This window comes from Neolamprologus multifasciatus, chromosome 17 (genome assembly GCF_963576455.1).
Source record: "Neolamprologus multifasciatus chromosome 17, fNeoMul1.2, whole genome shotgun sequence".
Lineage (NCBI taxonomy): Eukaryota > Metazoa > Chordata > Actinopteri > Cichliformes > Cichlidae > Neolamprologus > Neolamprologus multifasciatus.
This window is the reverse complement of record NC_140455.1, coordinates 15,806,304-15,821,856: the sequence shown is the minus strand read 5'-3', so window position 1 is coordinate 15,821,856 and position 15,553 is coordinate 15,806,304. Positions and strand designations below refer to the sequence as shown.

Below are 15,553 nucleotides of genomic sequence, written 5' to 3'. Positions count from 1 at the left end.
ACAGGCACAAAATATAAGAAGGATTTCTTCATAACTTTCAAAGAGGAAAAAAAATACCCAGGAATGAACGATCCTGGTATCCGTGCTTCCTGCGATGCTATCCTGTGTTGCTGTGGTGGTTATTTGTTCTGTGAGCGGAAGAAGGGAAGGGAAACAGATGATGGTGATGTGATGACATGAAGAGATTAGAGAGGAAGAGGACGGAGCGGGAGGATGGCGGGAAGTGTGTGTGTGTGTGTGTGTGTGTGTGTGGGGGGGGGGTCTGTTTCCTCATAGAAAACACAACAGCAGCGCTCCACAATCATGCAGCGTCAGCTTCCTGTTCACACCATGTGCCCGTTCTCTTTCAGAGTGTCCTGACCAGGCTGCCAGACCCTGCAGCGGCAGAGGCGTCTGCTCCGCGGGACTGGGAGGGAATGGGACCTGCAGCTGCCAGGTGACCTCACACACCTGTTCTCACCTTACACACCTGCTCTAACTGTACATCACACACCTGCTCTCACACACCTGCTCTCATAGAATAGATCTTTATTTTCACTGTTACAAGAACAATGAAAGACAGTGTCACCTCACACACCTGCTCTCACATCACGTCAAACACCTGGTGACAGAAATCAGCTAATGTGCAGGTAAATTGGAGTGAGAGTGAGAAAGCAAAGCTGATTGGAACACAGACAAACCAAAAAATAAAACAAACCACAATAACGTGAAAGCAGACTGACACAATCACTGTAATCTGCAGTCTTCACGTGTGTTTGTGTCCATATAAATGTATATTTAGGACGTAATCATATATCTGGGTTTATTGTCATAAAGAAGGCATAATATTAGAACCTTGAACAACACTCACTGTCCACAGAACCAACAGTAAATGACCTCAGAGTTTCTAGATTCTAGAGCCCTTTAGAACCTTAGATCTCAGACTGTTACAGGAACCCAAGAACCCTGTGAATAATCAAACCCCATAAATGTGTGTGTTGCATCAGTGGTTGGCTGAAAGGTTTAAATAATTAATGACCGTAAAAGCAGAACCCCTCCACCTTTGAAAAATACACCGGTATACAGGTTCCTGTTACAGGACCCAGCAGTAAACTGTTTGCATTACAAATCTGTCTCTCTACAGGCCAGAGCCACGGCTCTCTCAAAGTTTACCCATGATGTCACATCCTGTTTATCATTGTTTTTATTGTGTGTGTGTGTGTGTGTGTGTGTGTGTGTGTGTGTGTGTGTGTGTGTGTGTGTCCAGGAGGGCTTTGCAGGAACTGCCTGTGAGGACTGTGCACCTGGACGGTACAGCCCCACCTGCAGCTCAGGTAACGTCATCTCCAGCTGTGACAGATGCACTGAGTTCTCAGGAACCTCTGACCCACCGTAATTCTCTTTACACTGTTTGCAGTCTGCTCCTGTGTCCACGGCCTCTGTGCTTCCGGAATAGCGGGCGACGGCCGATGCACCTGTTTCTCTGGATACACGGGTCCCAATTGTGACCAAGGTCAGTCCTCCTGCTGGTACCTTTACAGTTACAGGTAACTCCACCTGCAGCAGGTGTCCTGCTGTGTTGTCTGGTCCTTCTCCTTATTTGGTAACATGTCAGCTTATCTTTTCCTGTTTCCTGTTACCTATACAGTTTCTGCATTTGCTTGCACCCTGTCACCTGTGCTAACACCTGTATTGTGTTTCAGAGTTACCAGAGTGTGCAGCTCTCAGCTGCCAGCAGAACTCTCGCTGTATTGAAGAAGCTCTGACGGGGCGGTTAGTGTGCCAGTGTCTACCCGGCTACCAGAGAGCAGGATCCGAGTGTTTATGTGAGCTTATATGTACCCCCATGGTGCTCTCTCTCTCTCTCACCCCAAGTTCTCGCTTTCTCTCTCTCTCTCTCTCTCGCTCTCTCTCACCTCTAGTTCTCTCTCCCACCTGTGGTCAGTGTAAACGTCACAGTCTTTGAGTCTCTGTGTGCTCCAGCTTTGTCTTTCTCACTTTGTCACTTTGTCTTTCTCAGCCATAAATCCGTGTCTGCAGCGGGTGTGTCACGCTCAGGCCTCCTGTGTCCACACCGGACCAAACCAGCACCTGTGTACCTGCAATGAGGGCTACAGCGGGGACGGGCGGGTCTGCATGGCCATTGACCCGTGTCAGACCGATCGTGGCGGCTGCTCTGCTGAGTCTGCCCGCTGTGTGTACGATGGACCGGGCAGGGTAAAACATTTTGGCTGATCTTTCACATCATGTGTGTAACGAGCTGTGGCCCGCAGGGGGCAGCGGCTTGCTGTCAGGTGACCTTGTCAGTGACCTCTGAATCCGCTGTGCTGTGCTCTGTTCAGTCCCACTGTGAGTGCCTCTCTGGGTTTGACACTCTGTCGGGCGGTGGCTGCAGCCTAAAGAACTCCTGCACACCTGATTCCTGCCACCGGAACGCCAACTGCAGCACCGTGGGACCTGGACAAGTTGAGTCAGTCACTTTACTTTACTGAATGTCTGCATGGACCAATACCTGAATCTGCAGGCAGCAAGTAGCAGAGCTGCAGAACTGAGCCGTCACTTGCTGCTCTGTCCCTCAGGTGCGCCTGTCTCCAGGGCTACATTGGTAATGGTAAAGTCTGCATTGGGAATATCATGGAGCTTCTAAATGACCTGAACACAGAACCAGGAGGCCAGTGGACGGGTCAGCTGAGCAATGCCATCACTCTGTTTGGTATGTGGATTCAGTTTGAGGTGGTTTGGTCCATAAAAAGCAGAAAACTTTCACTTCCTCAGCTTTAGCTCTCTGTGCAGGGACACATGTAAGCTTTTCCCTATATTAAATAAAACTCAGTAAATAAAATAGCATTCATAAAAATTAAACTGATACAGATGAAAATTATTTCAAGTTTCACCACATACAGGACTTTTTTTTATAAGTGAGTTTTAAAATGTTTAATCTGGGTTCTGCACGGAGGCCCCTAAAGTAGCCTTCCTGTTCGATCCTGCTCTGTTTATTCTCCAGAACACACGACATAACCGACGTATCCCATGGTAAAACATAGGAGCGATGCTCAATTACTGCTCCGCTTTATTGGCAATGACAAGTCCTCAGCTGATGCACACCTTGTTTTTTGGAGCTATTCAGATGCGATCTGTGTAGCGAGACATTTTACAGATGGTCAATGAAGTCGTCTCACATGAAAAGAACTAATGTTAATGATTGTGTTTGTGTGTGTCTTGCAGGATCTTTGTCGTGGCCGCTGCAGAATTTGGGTCCGTTCACCGTTTTCATCCCGATAAATAAAGGCTTCAAGGGAACGCCGGTACGAATCCCTTCAAATAAACGGATCCACTTTTATCAGCAGCTAGTTTTAGCTTCCTTTTAACTTTAGAGCCACTTTTATGTTTCTTTCACACCCTGGCTTTGTTTTGGGAGCTCATCGTTCTTTGAGCTCCAGAGGAAAAAACACAATTCAATCAAAACGGGTTCAGTCAGGATTCAAACATCTGCCTATACTCCTCTTACTAGGTGAGGACTCTGATAGCGAACAGGTCCAAAGCTACATACCTGTGTAAGATGCATCTGGTCGCTGGGATGATGCAGTTTGACACACTGAAGAAAACTGATGTCTTCTACACACTGACGGGAAAATCAGCAGAGACGGACACATCAGAGGGGGTGAGAGGCTTCATCACCAGCAGATTGATACAACATGAAGTGTAGACATGTCAGGGCACGAAGCAAAAAAAAATTAGGAAATATAAAAAAGATTTGAAACAATTTGAGGAAAGTGAGTGATGACTTGTTTTTTCACATAAGAAACAAACCAGCCCAAAGCAAGATGCTAACCCAGAACCCGAACTAGAACCCAAACTCAGACGCTTTCCCTAAACAATTAAATAAATAACTTGACTGAATCCTGTTTTTAAACCCTTGGAAACACAATAAAGATGACAATAAATAGAGCATTCACAGACTTGGCTTGCATTTCTTTGTTTATTGTAAGAATGAATTAAGATTTATAATCAAATAAGTGATGCACACAGTGGACACCAAGTCCAGTCTTAAGTACTTCAGAGACTTTTGATGCTCACCTGAAACATGTGAAACTGTTACGGTCTTCACACTTCACACAGTGGTAAGCCTCCAATGGCTTTGATAGAATTTTGTATTGTCAGATCTTCCTCTTGTTTCATTCCAGGATGCTCAAACCAAAATTCGTATCCATGGCGGCAGGAAGAAAGGTGTAATCATCCAGTCTAATGTTGTTGCATCTAATGGGATCATCCATATCATCAATAGGCTGATGGAAAGCGTGCCTCCCATCGTAGAAAGCAACACTGAGGTGGCAAGAGATTTTAGTTTGGGTGTTCATTATGTCTCCATTCATCTCATTACATGAACACTTTGTTGTTCCACAGGAGAACCTGATGAAGATCGTTTCTGACTACGGCAAGTTTCAGACTTTCACCAGTTTATTACAGGTATAGACTTCTTTTCTTCAATACCAGGAACATCAGGCCATGAATACATACAGAAGCCAACTTTTTTATTCTCAGTTTAGAAGTTAATCACATCCTGTAACTTCCTGTATTGAGTCAATAACAAGCTGAACGCTGGAAGACATTTTATTGCATGTCCCAATGTCCCAGTCACATTCCTGCCCACCAGAGGATGTGATCATTACATTATTACACTAGATCAGGGCTTTGTGTCAACACTGACACAGAAGATGTTTGGAGTGTGATATTTCTATGATCAGTTTTAGGTTCTGAACACAGATTAAATAGGAAATATTGCACTGATTTGTGGTCCTGCAGGATTAGCCGTCCCTGATGTTCATGCTGCAGGAAGAAATGTGTAAATATTAGCAGAGTCAGGACCGAGAGTCGCCTGAATCCCACCTCAAACACGGTGCATGAGCATTTATCTTAGTAACACATTCAGGTGCACGAGGACCTGGTTCTTAAGTTTCTGAATTGTAAATTGATCAAATTGGACAATTTGTGCTCACTGCAGAAAACTCCTCTGGCATCTTTGCTGGACCAGCCGGGACCAATCACTGTGCTTGCACCCACCACTGCAGCATTTGATGCAATGATTGAAGAACACCTGAAGTATCTCATGAGCCCTGACGTAAGGATGGACACAAAAACTGACAAATTTGTAGTCTGTCAGTGAGTGATCATTTCCTCCATGAATAATTCACCAGACGATTGGTTCTGAATCCCCAGGGTCACAGCAAACTGCTGGAGTTTCTCAGGAACCACATTATCCCGGCCACCTCGGTGAGAGTGACAGTCCGCTGACTCGTTAATAATTCACGTTTTCCCTCTGACAGTTTTTTTTTATCTCCCTGTTATGCAGCTGGAGATCTACAATGCTGTGTCAACCCCAAGATACGTGACAATGGCCAATCAGGTTCTGACAATCACCGTGATGGAAAATGTAAGTGTGGATTTCCACCATCTGTAACCCCCAACATCACCCCAAATCTCTGTCACAGTCACTGTTGAATACTTAAATAATATCATGAATCTTATAAAATAACAAAGGAGGGTGGAACGTGTTTGGTTATAAGCAGTGTTGGGACTAACGCGTTATTAAGTAACGCGTTACAGTAACTACGTTATTATTGTGGTAACGAGCACGGTAACTAGTTATTATGCCAAAATCAGGAACGCGTTAGTCGTTACTGGGATTTAGATAGGGTCGTTACTCGTTACTTCGTGTGGTGGCTATCGCGGAGCTTCCACAGATTCTGTAACATTAGGAAGTGTTGGAGGCAGCAGGTGGATGAGGGAAAGGGGAGACAGGAGGAGCAGAGACCCGAGGCGGCCGCCGGTGTTGTGCCAAAGTAGGTATCCCCGACAGAATTTGTTTCCCCTGTGCTGGGAGCACGCAAGAAGTACTGATGTTTTCATTTTGTGAAAAATTTGTATCGTTACATTACCATTCAGTTTGAGGGTTACAACAGAAAATTATATATTTATTGCTCACGGGTGTCAGGTGGGATTATTTTAATAAACCATTAACATTTTGGCTGATAACTATTTTTATTCTCCTGTAACTTTACTATATAAAGAGCTAAATCCTCCAAAGTTTCAGGAGTAATGCGTCATAATAAGAAGTGTTTGTGAACAAAAAATCAGCAATGTGGGATACTGTTTGTCCGTGATTTACACAGGGGGAACATATTGTGGCAGGGTCAGCCTGATATTATTTGTATCCCACTATAACTTCGTTGTATAAAGAGCTAACATCTCAAAAATGTCAGGAGTAGTTAGTCATTATAAGAAGTGTTTGTAAACTAAAAATCAACAATGTGGGATACTATTTGTCCGTGATTTGGACAGTCCAGCGTGTGCTTCCGACGCAGGGGAAACAAATTCTGTCGGGGATACCTAGTTTGGCACGACACCGGTCCAAGTGTGAACTGAACTTCAGGTAAGAAGTTATGACCTGCAGTCTATCTGGGTCAGATATAAACCAAGTTTAGGTGGAGTTTATTTTCGTTATTCTGACTTTTTCCGTACTGCGTACTAGCTAGCATGACGGAGTTTCTATACAGCTGGGTGGGTGCTATGAAGTTAATGATGTTGAACTTTATTTTGTTCATAAGTTATTAGAGTTGCCAACCGTCCTGTCTGGTATTCAGAGAAAATATTACGCGTTTCTTATTGAGGTGAACAGGAACAGTTTGTCCCGGACTTCAGCTACAATGAAAAAGACACAAAGCTGGAGTTATTCTGTGTCTTTGCTGCACAGCTGCCTCTTCTTCTCTCATTCTCCCCCCCTCCCTCTCCCGTTTCTACTTCAATCATGAAAACTGATCAATGATCAGCTGATCGGCTTTTCTCTCTTGTTTGTTTATCGCCCACTTTGCGCCAGAAACAGGAAACCAGCCGATGTGCGTTAAACAACAGCAGCACGTTTAAGCTTGATCAGCTGTTGTTAGAATTTATTTAACATTAATTTCTAGTATCAGCTGATGTTTGCTGGAGCCACAGCTGCAAAAAAGCTGCTGGTCATGATGTCGGTTTGGTTATCTGGTGAGAGGGAAACATAAAGATGAAACCAGGAGATGTCCTTACTGAATCATCAGAGCTGAACAGGTGATGGAGAAACAGGTTTACCTTTTAGGTGATATGAATGAGTTGAAGGGAAGTTATGAACTGTTTCTGAGAGACAAATAACACCAGGATCCTGTTTTTTAGCTGACAGCTGGTAACTGTGCAGGAGCGATCTAGCTAAGTTTTGCCAGGGGGGCCAGGTAGGGCATTAACAGGGAGAGGGGGGCACAAAGAAATACTTTTCTTTCTTATTCTCATTTAAAATGTCTAGCTTTTAAAAAACAATTATCTGAATCTTACAACAAAGGATTGATAGATTGATGCATATATACCATCAAAACAGTGAACATCACTGTCACAACAGTGTTTGTTTTCATTTAAAGGCTTTATGATTTTTCCTATAATGGCGGGCCAGTCTCTAGCCAAAATGCCCGGGCCGATTTTTTGTCCCCGTCCAGCCCTGTATGCAGCTCATCTGCAGTCTGGTGTTACCTATATCTTCCTATTCAGAAGGCAGAATTTCTGAGTTCTGAGTACAATCAAAGCACCACGACTGCAGTTTTTGTGTTGGATGTAAAAGGCGCACATGACGCTGTGACGTAGGCTAGAATCATGGCAGCAGTCAATGACGGTCCAGGCGTGGGATTTCTCTCATGGAAATATGCACATTATCTTTTCCTTTCTATTGGTAGGTGGCACAGTGCACTTGTGGCAAGTAAGCAAGCTAGAAGACTGGCAAAGTTATGGAAGCAACACATTAACAAGAGAATTCTGAGTAAAACCAAAGTTACTTTCCCTAGTAACTAGTTACTTTGAAAGTAACGAGTAACTTGAAGTAACTGAGTTACTTTTGATAGAAGTAACTAGTAATGTAACTAAGTTACTATTTTAAAGTAACTTACCCAACACTGGTTATAAGTATGCAATAATACTGACATTATTGTTCCAATATCCTTTCTGTGTGTGTGTGTTAGTGCTGTTCATGCAGATTTAGTCTCTTTAATAAGCTTGCAGATCTTTTGCTGAAATTTATTTCACTTTTAACTTGAACATTTGAAATGTTGACATTAATAGAGTTTATTAATATTATTAATAGAGTTTAAAATACAATCCAGATAACAAAGTGCAGCGTTTTTATTTCTGTAATCATTTTCAGGAGAAATGAGTGTAATCAGTAAATATGCACCATTGATCCTGTAAGGAATACAGGCGTGTGACTTAAAGCTGACTGAACATCAGCTCCTGGTTTCTGTGTCAAACCTTCATCATCTAAAGAAAAGTTGAATTCACTCCTATTATCCGCATTTTAGTAAGACTGTTTTCCACACTTTCAACATGAGCTCAGGATTTCTGTCCGGTCGTCGTTTCACTGTTTCAGGGCCAGATCTTGGTTAATGGTGCAGCCGTGTTGGAAGCGGCTGTGGAGGCAAAAAATGGACGTCTTTATGTGATGGATGGAGTTTTGACTCCGCCCTCCATCGAACCTGTGTTGCCCAGTAGATGTGACATCACAGAGACTAAAATCATCATGGTGAGTTTAACGTCTAATAACATGATCGATTGACCCTAAATGTATATGTGCAGCGTATGAGGCTCAGTGTGAAAACACGCCCTAAAACACTGAAGCCCTTTGAGTGTGTTTGAGATATTTGATCAACTCATGTGTTTTTCAGGGTGAATGTGTCGCGTGTTCAAAGCTAATAATGACCCAATGCTCTTCTGGAGTTTTTACAGTAAGACTGAACTCACTGTGAAGCATCTGGATATTTATTCACTTCCCTTTCTTACTTTGAGCTGCTTTAAAATATGATTATGCTGTCTTTATCCAGGGCTCTTCCACATTTGGATGTTCTTATATTTTCACCAAGGGCAACCCATCCGTTAAAGTCCCAGTGAAAGGCTGCTCTGCACACTGCAACTCAACGGTCACGGTACACACTTTAGTAAAACCGGGCAGTTTACTTCATGTTGGAACAGAAAGACACTGAAGCCTAGAAGATGTAACTTTGTAGAGGCTGTCAGAATAACCTTGTGTATATCCGTTCAGATTCCAGCGTGCTGTAAAGGTTTCTACGGTCCAGACTGCAGACCGTGTCCAGGTGGATACCAGACGCCCTGCTCCAGACACGGGCAGGTCAGACATTCCCATAATTCCTTAATTACTTTATTTGGAAGAAGCTTTAGTGCTTTCTGTTCTTTGAACAGACTTTTTCCTGTTTGCAGTCCAGCAGTGAAGGAAGGAAACTGAAATGTTTCAGTGTTTGCAGGGAAAGCGAGGTGTTTGGTTTATGGAGGAGGAACCTAAAGTGTGTGTTTTGTGTTTTTCAGTGTTCGGAGGGGGTTTCAAGAAATGGAACGTGCAGCTGTGAACCGAACTTCAGCGGCTCACGCTGTCAGTACTGCTCCTCCTCCAACAAATATGGACCAAACTGTGACAGAAGTAAGTCTGACTCATACTTTGTGATGTCACACAGGCAGACATGATGTAAAGATGATGTACTTGTCTATCCTCAGCCTGCCCCTGTATCCACGGGCAGTGTGATAACCGTCCGGATTCAGACGGTCGGTGTAAAGTGGACTCGTGTCAGCAGGGTTACACCGGTCCTTTGTGTGATCGACAGACGGCCGCCTGCGGCGCTCAGGCTCAGTTTTGCCACGCACACGCTGACTGTGACTTCAGCCAGGGAACAGTCAAGTGAGTTTACCTGGAGTCTTTAACCCTGAGTCAGACGTCTGTAGTGAACAGGGTGGCTGTAGCTCAGGTGGCAGAGCGGATCAGCCACTAACCAGAAGGTCGGTGGTTCGATCCTCGGCTGCTCCAGTCTGCATGCCAAATATCCTTGGGCAAGATACTAACCCCATGTTGCTCTCCGATGCATCCATCGGAGTGTGAATGTGTACGAATGTTAGATACTCAGCACTTAAACTTAGAAGTGCTTGTGTGAATGGGTGTGATTGGGTGAATGAATTAGCTGTATAAAGCGCTTTGAGTGCTCGGACAGAGTAGAAAAGCGCTATATAAGAACCAGTCCATTTACCATAACAGTTATCTCGTTGTAACACACATTATTCTGTACTGTGTCTTATTTTAGGTGTATTTGTAAAACTGGTTTCCAAGGTGATGGCATCACCTGTGTGGCGTCTGACCCGTGTGCTCCACCCCATCGAGGTGGCTGCAGCCTGAACGTAAGTCTCCAGTTTTTAGTGTGTAACTGTAAAAAACGCAGTCTGTTTCCTCACTGCTGCCCGTGCTGCATTCTGCCCCTTGCAGGCTAAATGTATAAAGACAGGCCCTGGGACTCACGTCTGTCAGTGTCTGACTGGATGGAGTGAGGATGGGAATGAGTGTCAACCAATCAACAACTGCAACAGTCCTGACAGAGGCGGCTGCCACCCCAACGCCACCTGTGTCTATGTGGGACCCGGACAGGTAAGGACACTGATATCAGCTGAGACGTGAATAGTGGAGATGTCACTGACGGATGGTTTATCTCATTAATGTCTGTGAAGGTTCTCAGTCATCCAGGTCATCGTAGTCAAAGGAGCTTGCAAAGAAAAGCGTCTGGACTTCTTTAAGTTACTTGAAGACGTTTCACCTCTCATCCGAGAAGCTTCTTCAGTTCTATGGTCAAATGGTGGAGAGTCCCAGATATAAACCTGGTGGGAGTTTCCCCCCACAGAGGGACAAAAGGACCCCCTGATGATCCTCTAATCGCCATAGGGGATGACAATGTTGTTGCGTCTGTCCTTCTTATCCTCTGTCCTTCTTATCCTCAAGAAGGACAGACGCAACAACATTGTCATCCCCTATGTAGCCGGTGTATCAGAGAAACTCAGGAGGGTTTTCTCCAAGCATGACATCCCGGTGTACTTCAGACCCAGCAACACACTCAGACAAAAACTGGTTCACCCGAAAGACAAAACGCCAAAACACAGACTTAACAATGTGGTGTATGCCGTACAGTGCAGCGAGGAATGCCCAGACCTCTACATTGGAGAGACCAAACAGCCACTTCACAAGCGCATGGCACAACACAGAAGAGCCACCTCCACAGGACAAGACTCAGCTGTCCATCTGCATCTTAAGGATAAAGGACACTCTTTCGAGGATGCCAATGTTCACATTTTGGACAGAGAGGACAGATGGTTTGAAAGAGGAGTGAAAGAAGCCATCTATGTCCACTGTGAGCGACCATCTTTGAACAGAGGCGGTGGTTTACGACACCAACTCTCTGCCATCTATAATCCAGTTTTGAGATCCCTTCCCAGACGCCTTAACGCCCACTCACACCCTGGGCCATCTGACCTCAGGAATTCGCATGATAAGGTGGGGCCAGGTTTCACAATGAACTCACCCGAAACTCTGGCTGATTGGGACCCACACCCAGTTCCACACCTTGGCTCAGGCGATTAGAGGATCATCAGGGGGTCCTTTTGTCCCTCTGTGGGGGGAAACTCCCACCAGGTTTATATCTGGGACTCTCCACCATTTGACCTTAGAACTGAAGAAGCCTCTCGGATGAGAGGTGAAACGTCTTCAAGTAACTTAAAGAAGTCCAGACGCTTTTCTTTGCAAGCTCCTTTGACTTTATCTCATTAATGTGCTCTTACCCTGGGAATGCACCACTTCAGTCCGTCCTTAGGGTGGCAGTAAGGAGTGCAGTATTTTTAAAACATGAGAGGGCCAGAAAATGTGAATCCTGAAATGTGGTTGATTATTCAAACTTACACTGGCCTATTTAAACTGGAGCCGTGCGGACCTCGGAGGGAATATTTCAGTTTTTTAACACGTTGTCGGTCAGTTTGTTCTTAATGATGTCACATCATTGTTTTTGGGAACCCCCCAGTCAAAAACACCCAATTTTGCAGTTTCAATAAATGGAACTATTTATTCAGTTAATGTTTGCCACGTGGCAGTTTGTTAGTCTCAGGATCTTGCTGCTTCCTTTTGCAGATGATGTGGTTCTGTCAGCTTTATTGGCCTTCTGTAAAGATCTGGCACCTCTAATTCTGAGCCCATGGTTCATGGTTCCTCAGGAAAAAGGTGGGGGTGCCCATTTCAGACTGTAATTTTGTCCTGCTAGACCTCAGTGGAGTGTTCAATACTGTTGATCATAATATTCTATTAGAGCAACTAGAGCATGCTGTAGGTGTTACAGGTACTGTGCTGCAGTGGTTTGTATCATATCTCTCTGATAGACTCCAGTTTGTTCATGTAAATGGAGAGTCCTCTTCACACACTAAAATTAATTATGAAGTTCCACAGGGTTCTGTGCTAAGATCAATTCTGTTTACATTATACATGCCGCCTTTAGGCAGTATCATCAGAAGTGATTTGTGATCTGGTCGACCAGCACCAAAGAGTGAAGCTGTCTCCGCAGCAGTAATGTCCTGTTGTCATCTGCTCCTGTTCAGAGTGACTGCACCTGTAAGGCCGGTTACCAGGGCAGCGGGCAGGACTGTGAACCTGTGAACCAGTGTGTGACTGCAGATGGAGGCTGTCACTACTTTGTGAGTAGCAAAAACCAAGCAAATCCACTGAAAGCATCTTTTCTGCTAAAATCATTATGGGTCACACCAACAGCAACATAAAACAAAAGGTCTTTTGCTTTGATGTCATTTGCCTGCAGCGCTGTGATCACGGTGTCAAAGCCAGATTTTACTCCTTTACCTATATCTTCAGTTTGACCCTACCTGGTCAAACTGGTCTGTAGATTCACTCCTAGTAACTAAACCAACCAATCATCGTTCCTCAGAGCCAATCAGAGGCTCTGCAGAGCTTCACTGAATTCCTTTAATTTTTTCAAAGTAAAAGACGTCTTGTGCATGATGTCTGTCTTGTACTGATAAAAATGACCGAAGCTAGGCCCTCGGTGACCGTGTCCCTGTTTAACTGTTTGTGTGTGCAGGCCAGCTGTCTCCTGCTGTCCTCTCAGTGGACGTGTGTCTGCGATGAAGGATATGTTGGAAATGGACACGTGTGTTACGGTACAGTTGAACAGGTGAGTGGTGGCCAGGTTCAGTCGGCAGGATCGTGTCTTTGCTTCCAGCTGACTTTGTTTCCTGGTGATTTCAGGAGCTCAGCGTCCTGCCTGAGGCCTCAGACTTCTTCACATGGATGACTGTGAGTATGTCACGTTTTACAGATGCATTATGTGCAGATTGTCATCACTTTGATTATTATACAGTAAATGAAACGTGCAGTATATCACAGACTAACTCACACGTTTAGCACATGCTTCACATGCAGACTAGGCACGGTAATTATGCCACCCAATTAGAACCCAAAACCGAATTAGAGCACATAAATATGGGTACAGAAAAATTATACATTTATGAATACTGTTAGCAATGAGTCAGACTTACTTCTGTCACAGTTTGGTCCATATTTGTTGGAGGAGGAGCAGTACTGACAGCGTGAGCCGCTGAAGTTCGGTTCACAGCTGCACGTTCCATTTCTTGAAACCCCCTCCGAACACTGAAAAACACAAAACACACTTTAGGTTCCTCCTCCATAAACCAAACACCTCGCTTTCCCTGCAAACACTGAAACATTTCAGTTTCCTTCCTTCACTGTTAGCAACGGCTCACACTGTGGGGGTTATCGGTTCGTGCCACCGTGCTTCATTTTTGATTAACCATGCGGTTTACAAGACTGACTTCCCCTGTGGTCTTTCATGTATCAGCAGCTATTTTTTAATACCAACCTGAGCAAGTTTGTGTTTGTGTTCATACGGTCTGTTAGGATTCGGATCTGTCTCCGTCTCTGTCGGATCAGAACCTCACCCTCCTGGTTCCATCCTCAGCAGCCATCAGCAAAATGTCCTCAGAAGACAAAAACTTCTGGACGTTGAGGGGAAACCTGCCGAGTCTCATCAGGTTACAGCTCCGCAGGATTTAAAGTGACATCATTTTATTTTGGGGCTTTTATATAAATATATGTAACAGCTGTGCTGTGATCTGTCCCCTTCTGACAGAAATCACATGATCGCTGGTGACTACCCCTTATCTAGCCTCTGGAACATGTCGTCTGTGACGTCCCTTCTGGGAACAACACTTCGTGTTTCTACAAACGACGAGGTAACGCTTTCTGTGTGAGGATTTCTGCACACATCAGAGATAATTTTGATCTTTCATTGAGCCCATGCAGCTCAGGTGTTTCACATAAACTCCACACGGCCATCGCTGCTCGTCCTCGGGCTGATCTAACTGCCTTTTGGCTGGCTCTCATCTTTCTGATGTTCTGTCAAATGCTTATAAAGTTACAGGTTGTTAAAATATCCTTATTATCTGGTATCAGGCACATAAATGTATAATCTCTGTGAGCCAAAATATTGCTCTAAAAAAGCACTGCTGCCCTTCAGTATGCCTCCAGAAGCTGGCCAATCAGAATGAAATAGGCTATCCTAAAGGAACATAAGCTATAGCTTGTTGTTTCAAGCAAAGGATGAACTGAGGAGCTGAGCAGACGCCCAGTACAAAAGAATGTTTGGACTGAATCATGTGAGCATACTTGAGTGGAGTCCCAGAATAAAAATGTGGACTTTCGTCCACTTTCAGTATATGGCTGTAAACTTGGTGCTTTTCTCTACTTTTACTTAAAAAAAATAAATAAAGTGGTTGTGTTTGTGCAGATCACTTCTGTTGGTGGAGCTCTCATCGGCACTTCAAACGTTGCTGCTACAAACGGACTGATCCATTTCATCGATAAGGTAAAAAGAAAAAAGAAATACTACAAAAACAACACCCAAGTTTTTTTTGTACCTGTTACCGATTTCAGCTTTTTTTTTTTTTTAAGGTTTTGGTTCCCGACAGAACACTGAGTGAAGGTCTGCTGGCCACGCTCGCTCTCAGGCCGGAGTTCTCACTCTTCAGATCGTATCTCATCGTACGACCTCTCAAACACGCTCACACCATGCTTAAATGTTCAATGTTTCCTTACATGTTGTGCTTTCTCTGGCTTTTTGTTTAGGATTATAATCTGACCAATGATATCGAACAGGCTGACGAATTCACCATCTTTGCTCCGACAGACGCCGCTGTCACTGAGTACCTGAAGAAAATGGCAGCCACTGCCCTGGTATACAATTTAGGCTGCGTTTTCATTTGAAGCTGAATCAAAAAGTTTGCTGACATTGTTGAAATTTTTACATATTTTAAAATGGATTAAGTGGGAAACACTCAGTTCTGTTATTTCATTCAACATTTAAAGCAGATGGTAAATATAGAACTAAACTCTGTAATTAAAGACTTTGACCCTGTCCTTGGGTTTATTTATTTGCTTCCTTCAAATTAGTCGTGCTTTTATTTTGTCACTGAACAGGATGTGAAGACGACTCGTTACCACGTGGTGGCATCGCAGCGCCTGTTAAAGACAGACCTTCAGCTCGGAGGTTACAAAGAGACGATGCTTGGGTTTTCCTTCCAGCTCGGCATTTTCCCACGAGACGGAAAGGTCTCATCATGAAATATTGATTCTGTCACATCTGATCGCATGACTGTCTAAACAACATGATAC

At 44.2% G+C, this 15,553-nt stretch overlaps 1 protein-coding gene across 2 annotated transcripts in view; it reads left to right on the top strand.

Annotated features, from left to right (window-relative positions):
• stab2 (stabilin 2) overlaps positions 1 to 15,553 on the top strand; it is a 34,885-nt gene that overhangs the window by 3,745 nt on the left and 15,587 nt on the right. The window contains exons 4-34 of one of the 2 annotated variants that reach the window (XM_085139105.1): positions 351 to 436; positions 1,247 to 1,313; positions 1,397 to 1,492; positions 1,683 to 1,805; positions 2,000 to 2,196; positions 2,322 to 2,449; positions 2,559 to 2,692; positions 3,205 to 3,284; positions 3,491 to 3,640; positions 4,164 to 4,307; positions 4,384 to 4,446; positions 4,982 to 5,098; positions 5,197 to 5,250; positions 5,330 to 5,410; positions 8,414 to 8,566; positions 8,709 to 8,768; positions 8,865 to 8,966; positions 9,083 to 9,169; positions 9,364 to 9,475; positions 9,550 to 9,730; positions 10,128 to 10,221; positions 10,307 to 10,465; positions 12,451 to 12,546; positions 12,945 to 13,037; positions 13,112 to 13,159; positions 13,781 to 13,914; positions 14,013 to 14,115; positions 14,670 to 14,747; positions 14,834 to 14,923; positions 15,008 to 15,115; positions 15,359 to 15,490. In XM_085139105.1, the coding sequence (XP_084995231.1) occupies positions 351 to 436; positions 1,247 to 1,313; positions 1,397 to 1,492; positions 1,683 to 1,805; positions 2,000 to 2,196; positions 2,322 to 2,449; positions 2,559 to 2,692; positions 3,205 to 3,284; positions 3,491 to 3,640; positions 4,164 to 4,307; positions 4,384 to 4,446; positions 4,982 to 5,098; positions 5,197 to 5,250; positions 5,330 to 5,410; positions 8,414 to 8,566; positions 8,709 to 8,768; positions 8,865 to 8,966; positions 9,083 to 9,169; positions 9,364 to 9,475; positions 9,550 to 9,730; positions 10,128 to 10,221; positions 10,307 to 10,465; positions 12,451 to 12,546; positions 12,945 to 13,037; positions 13,112 to 13,159; positions 13,781 to 13,914; positions 14,013 to 14,115; positions 14,670 to 14,747; positions 14,834 to 14,923; positions 15,008 to 15,115; positions 15,359 to 15,490 (3,350 nt within the window). Of the gene's footprint in view, positions 1 to 350; positions 437 to 1,246; positions 1,314 to 1,396; positions 1,493 to 1,682; positions 1,806 to 1,999; positions 2,197 to 2,321; positions 2,450 to 2,558; positions 2,693 to 3,204; positions 3,285 to 3,490; positions 3,641 to 4,163; positions 4,308 to 4,383; positions 4,447 to 4,981; positions 5,099 to 5,196; positions 5,251 to 5,329; positions 5,411 to 8,413; positions 8,567 to 8,708; positions 8,769 to 8,864; positions 8,967 to 9,082; positions 9,170 to 9,363; positions 9,476 to 9,549; positions 9,731 to 10,127; positions 10,222 to 10,306; positions 10,466 to 12,450; positions 12,547 to 12,944; positions 13,038 to 13,111; positions 13,160 to 13,780; positions 13,915 to 14,012; positions 14,116 to 14,669; positions 14,748 to 14,833; positions 14,924 to 15,007; positions 15,116 to 15,358; positions 15,491 to 15,553 lie in introns of those variants that run through there. The other variant, XM_085139106.1, reaches the window with a different exon arrangement.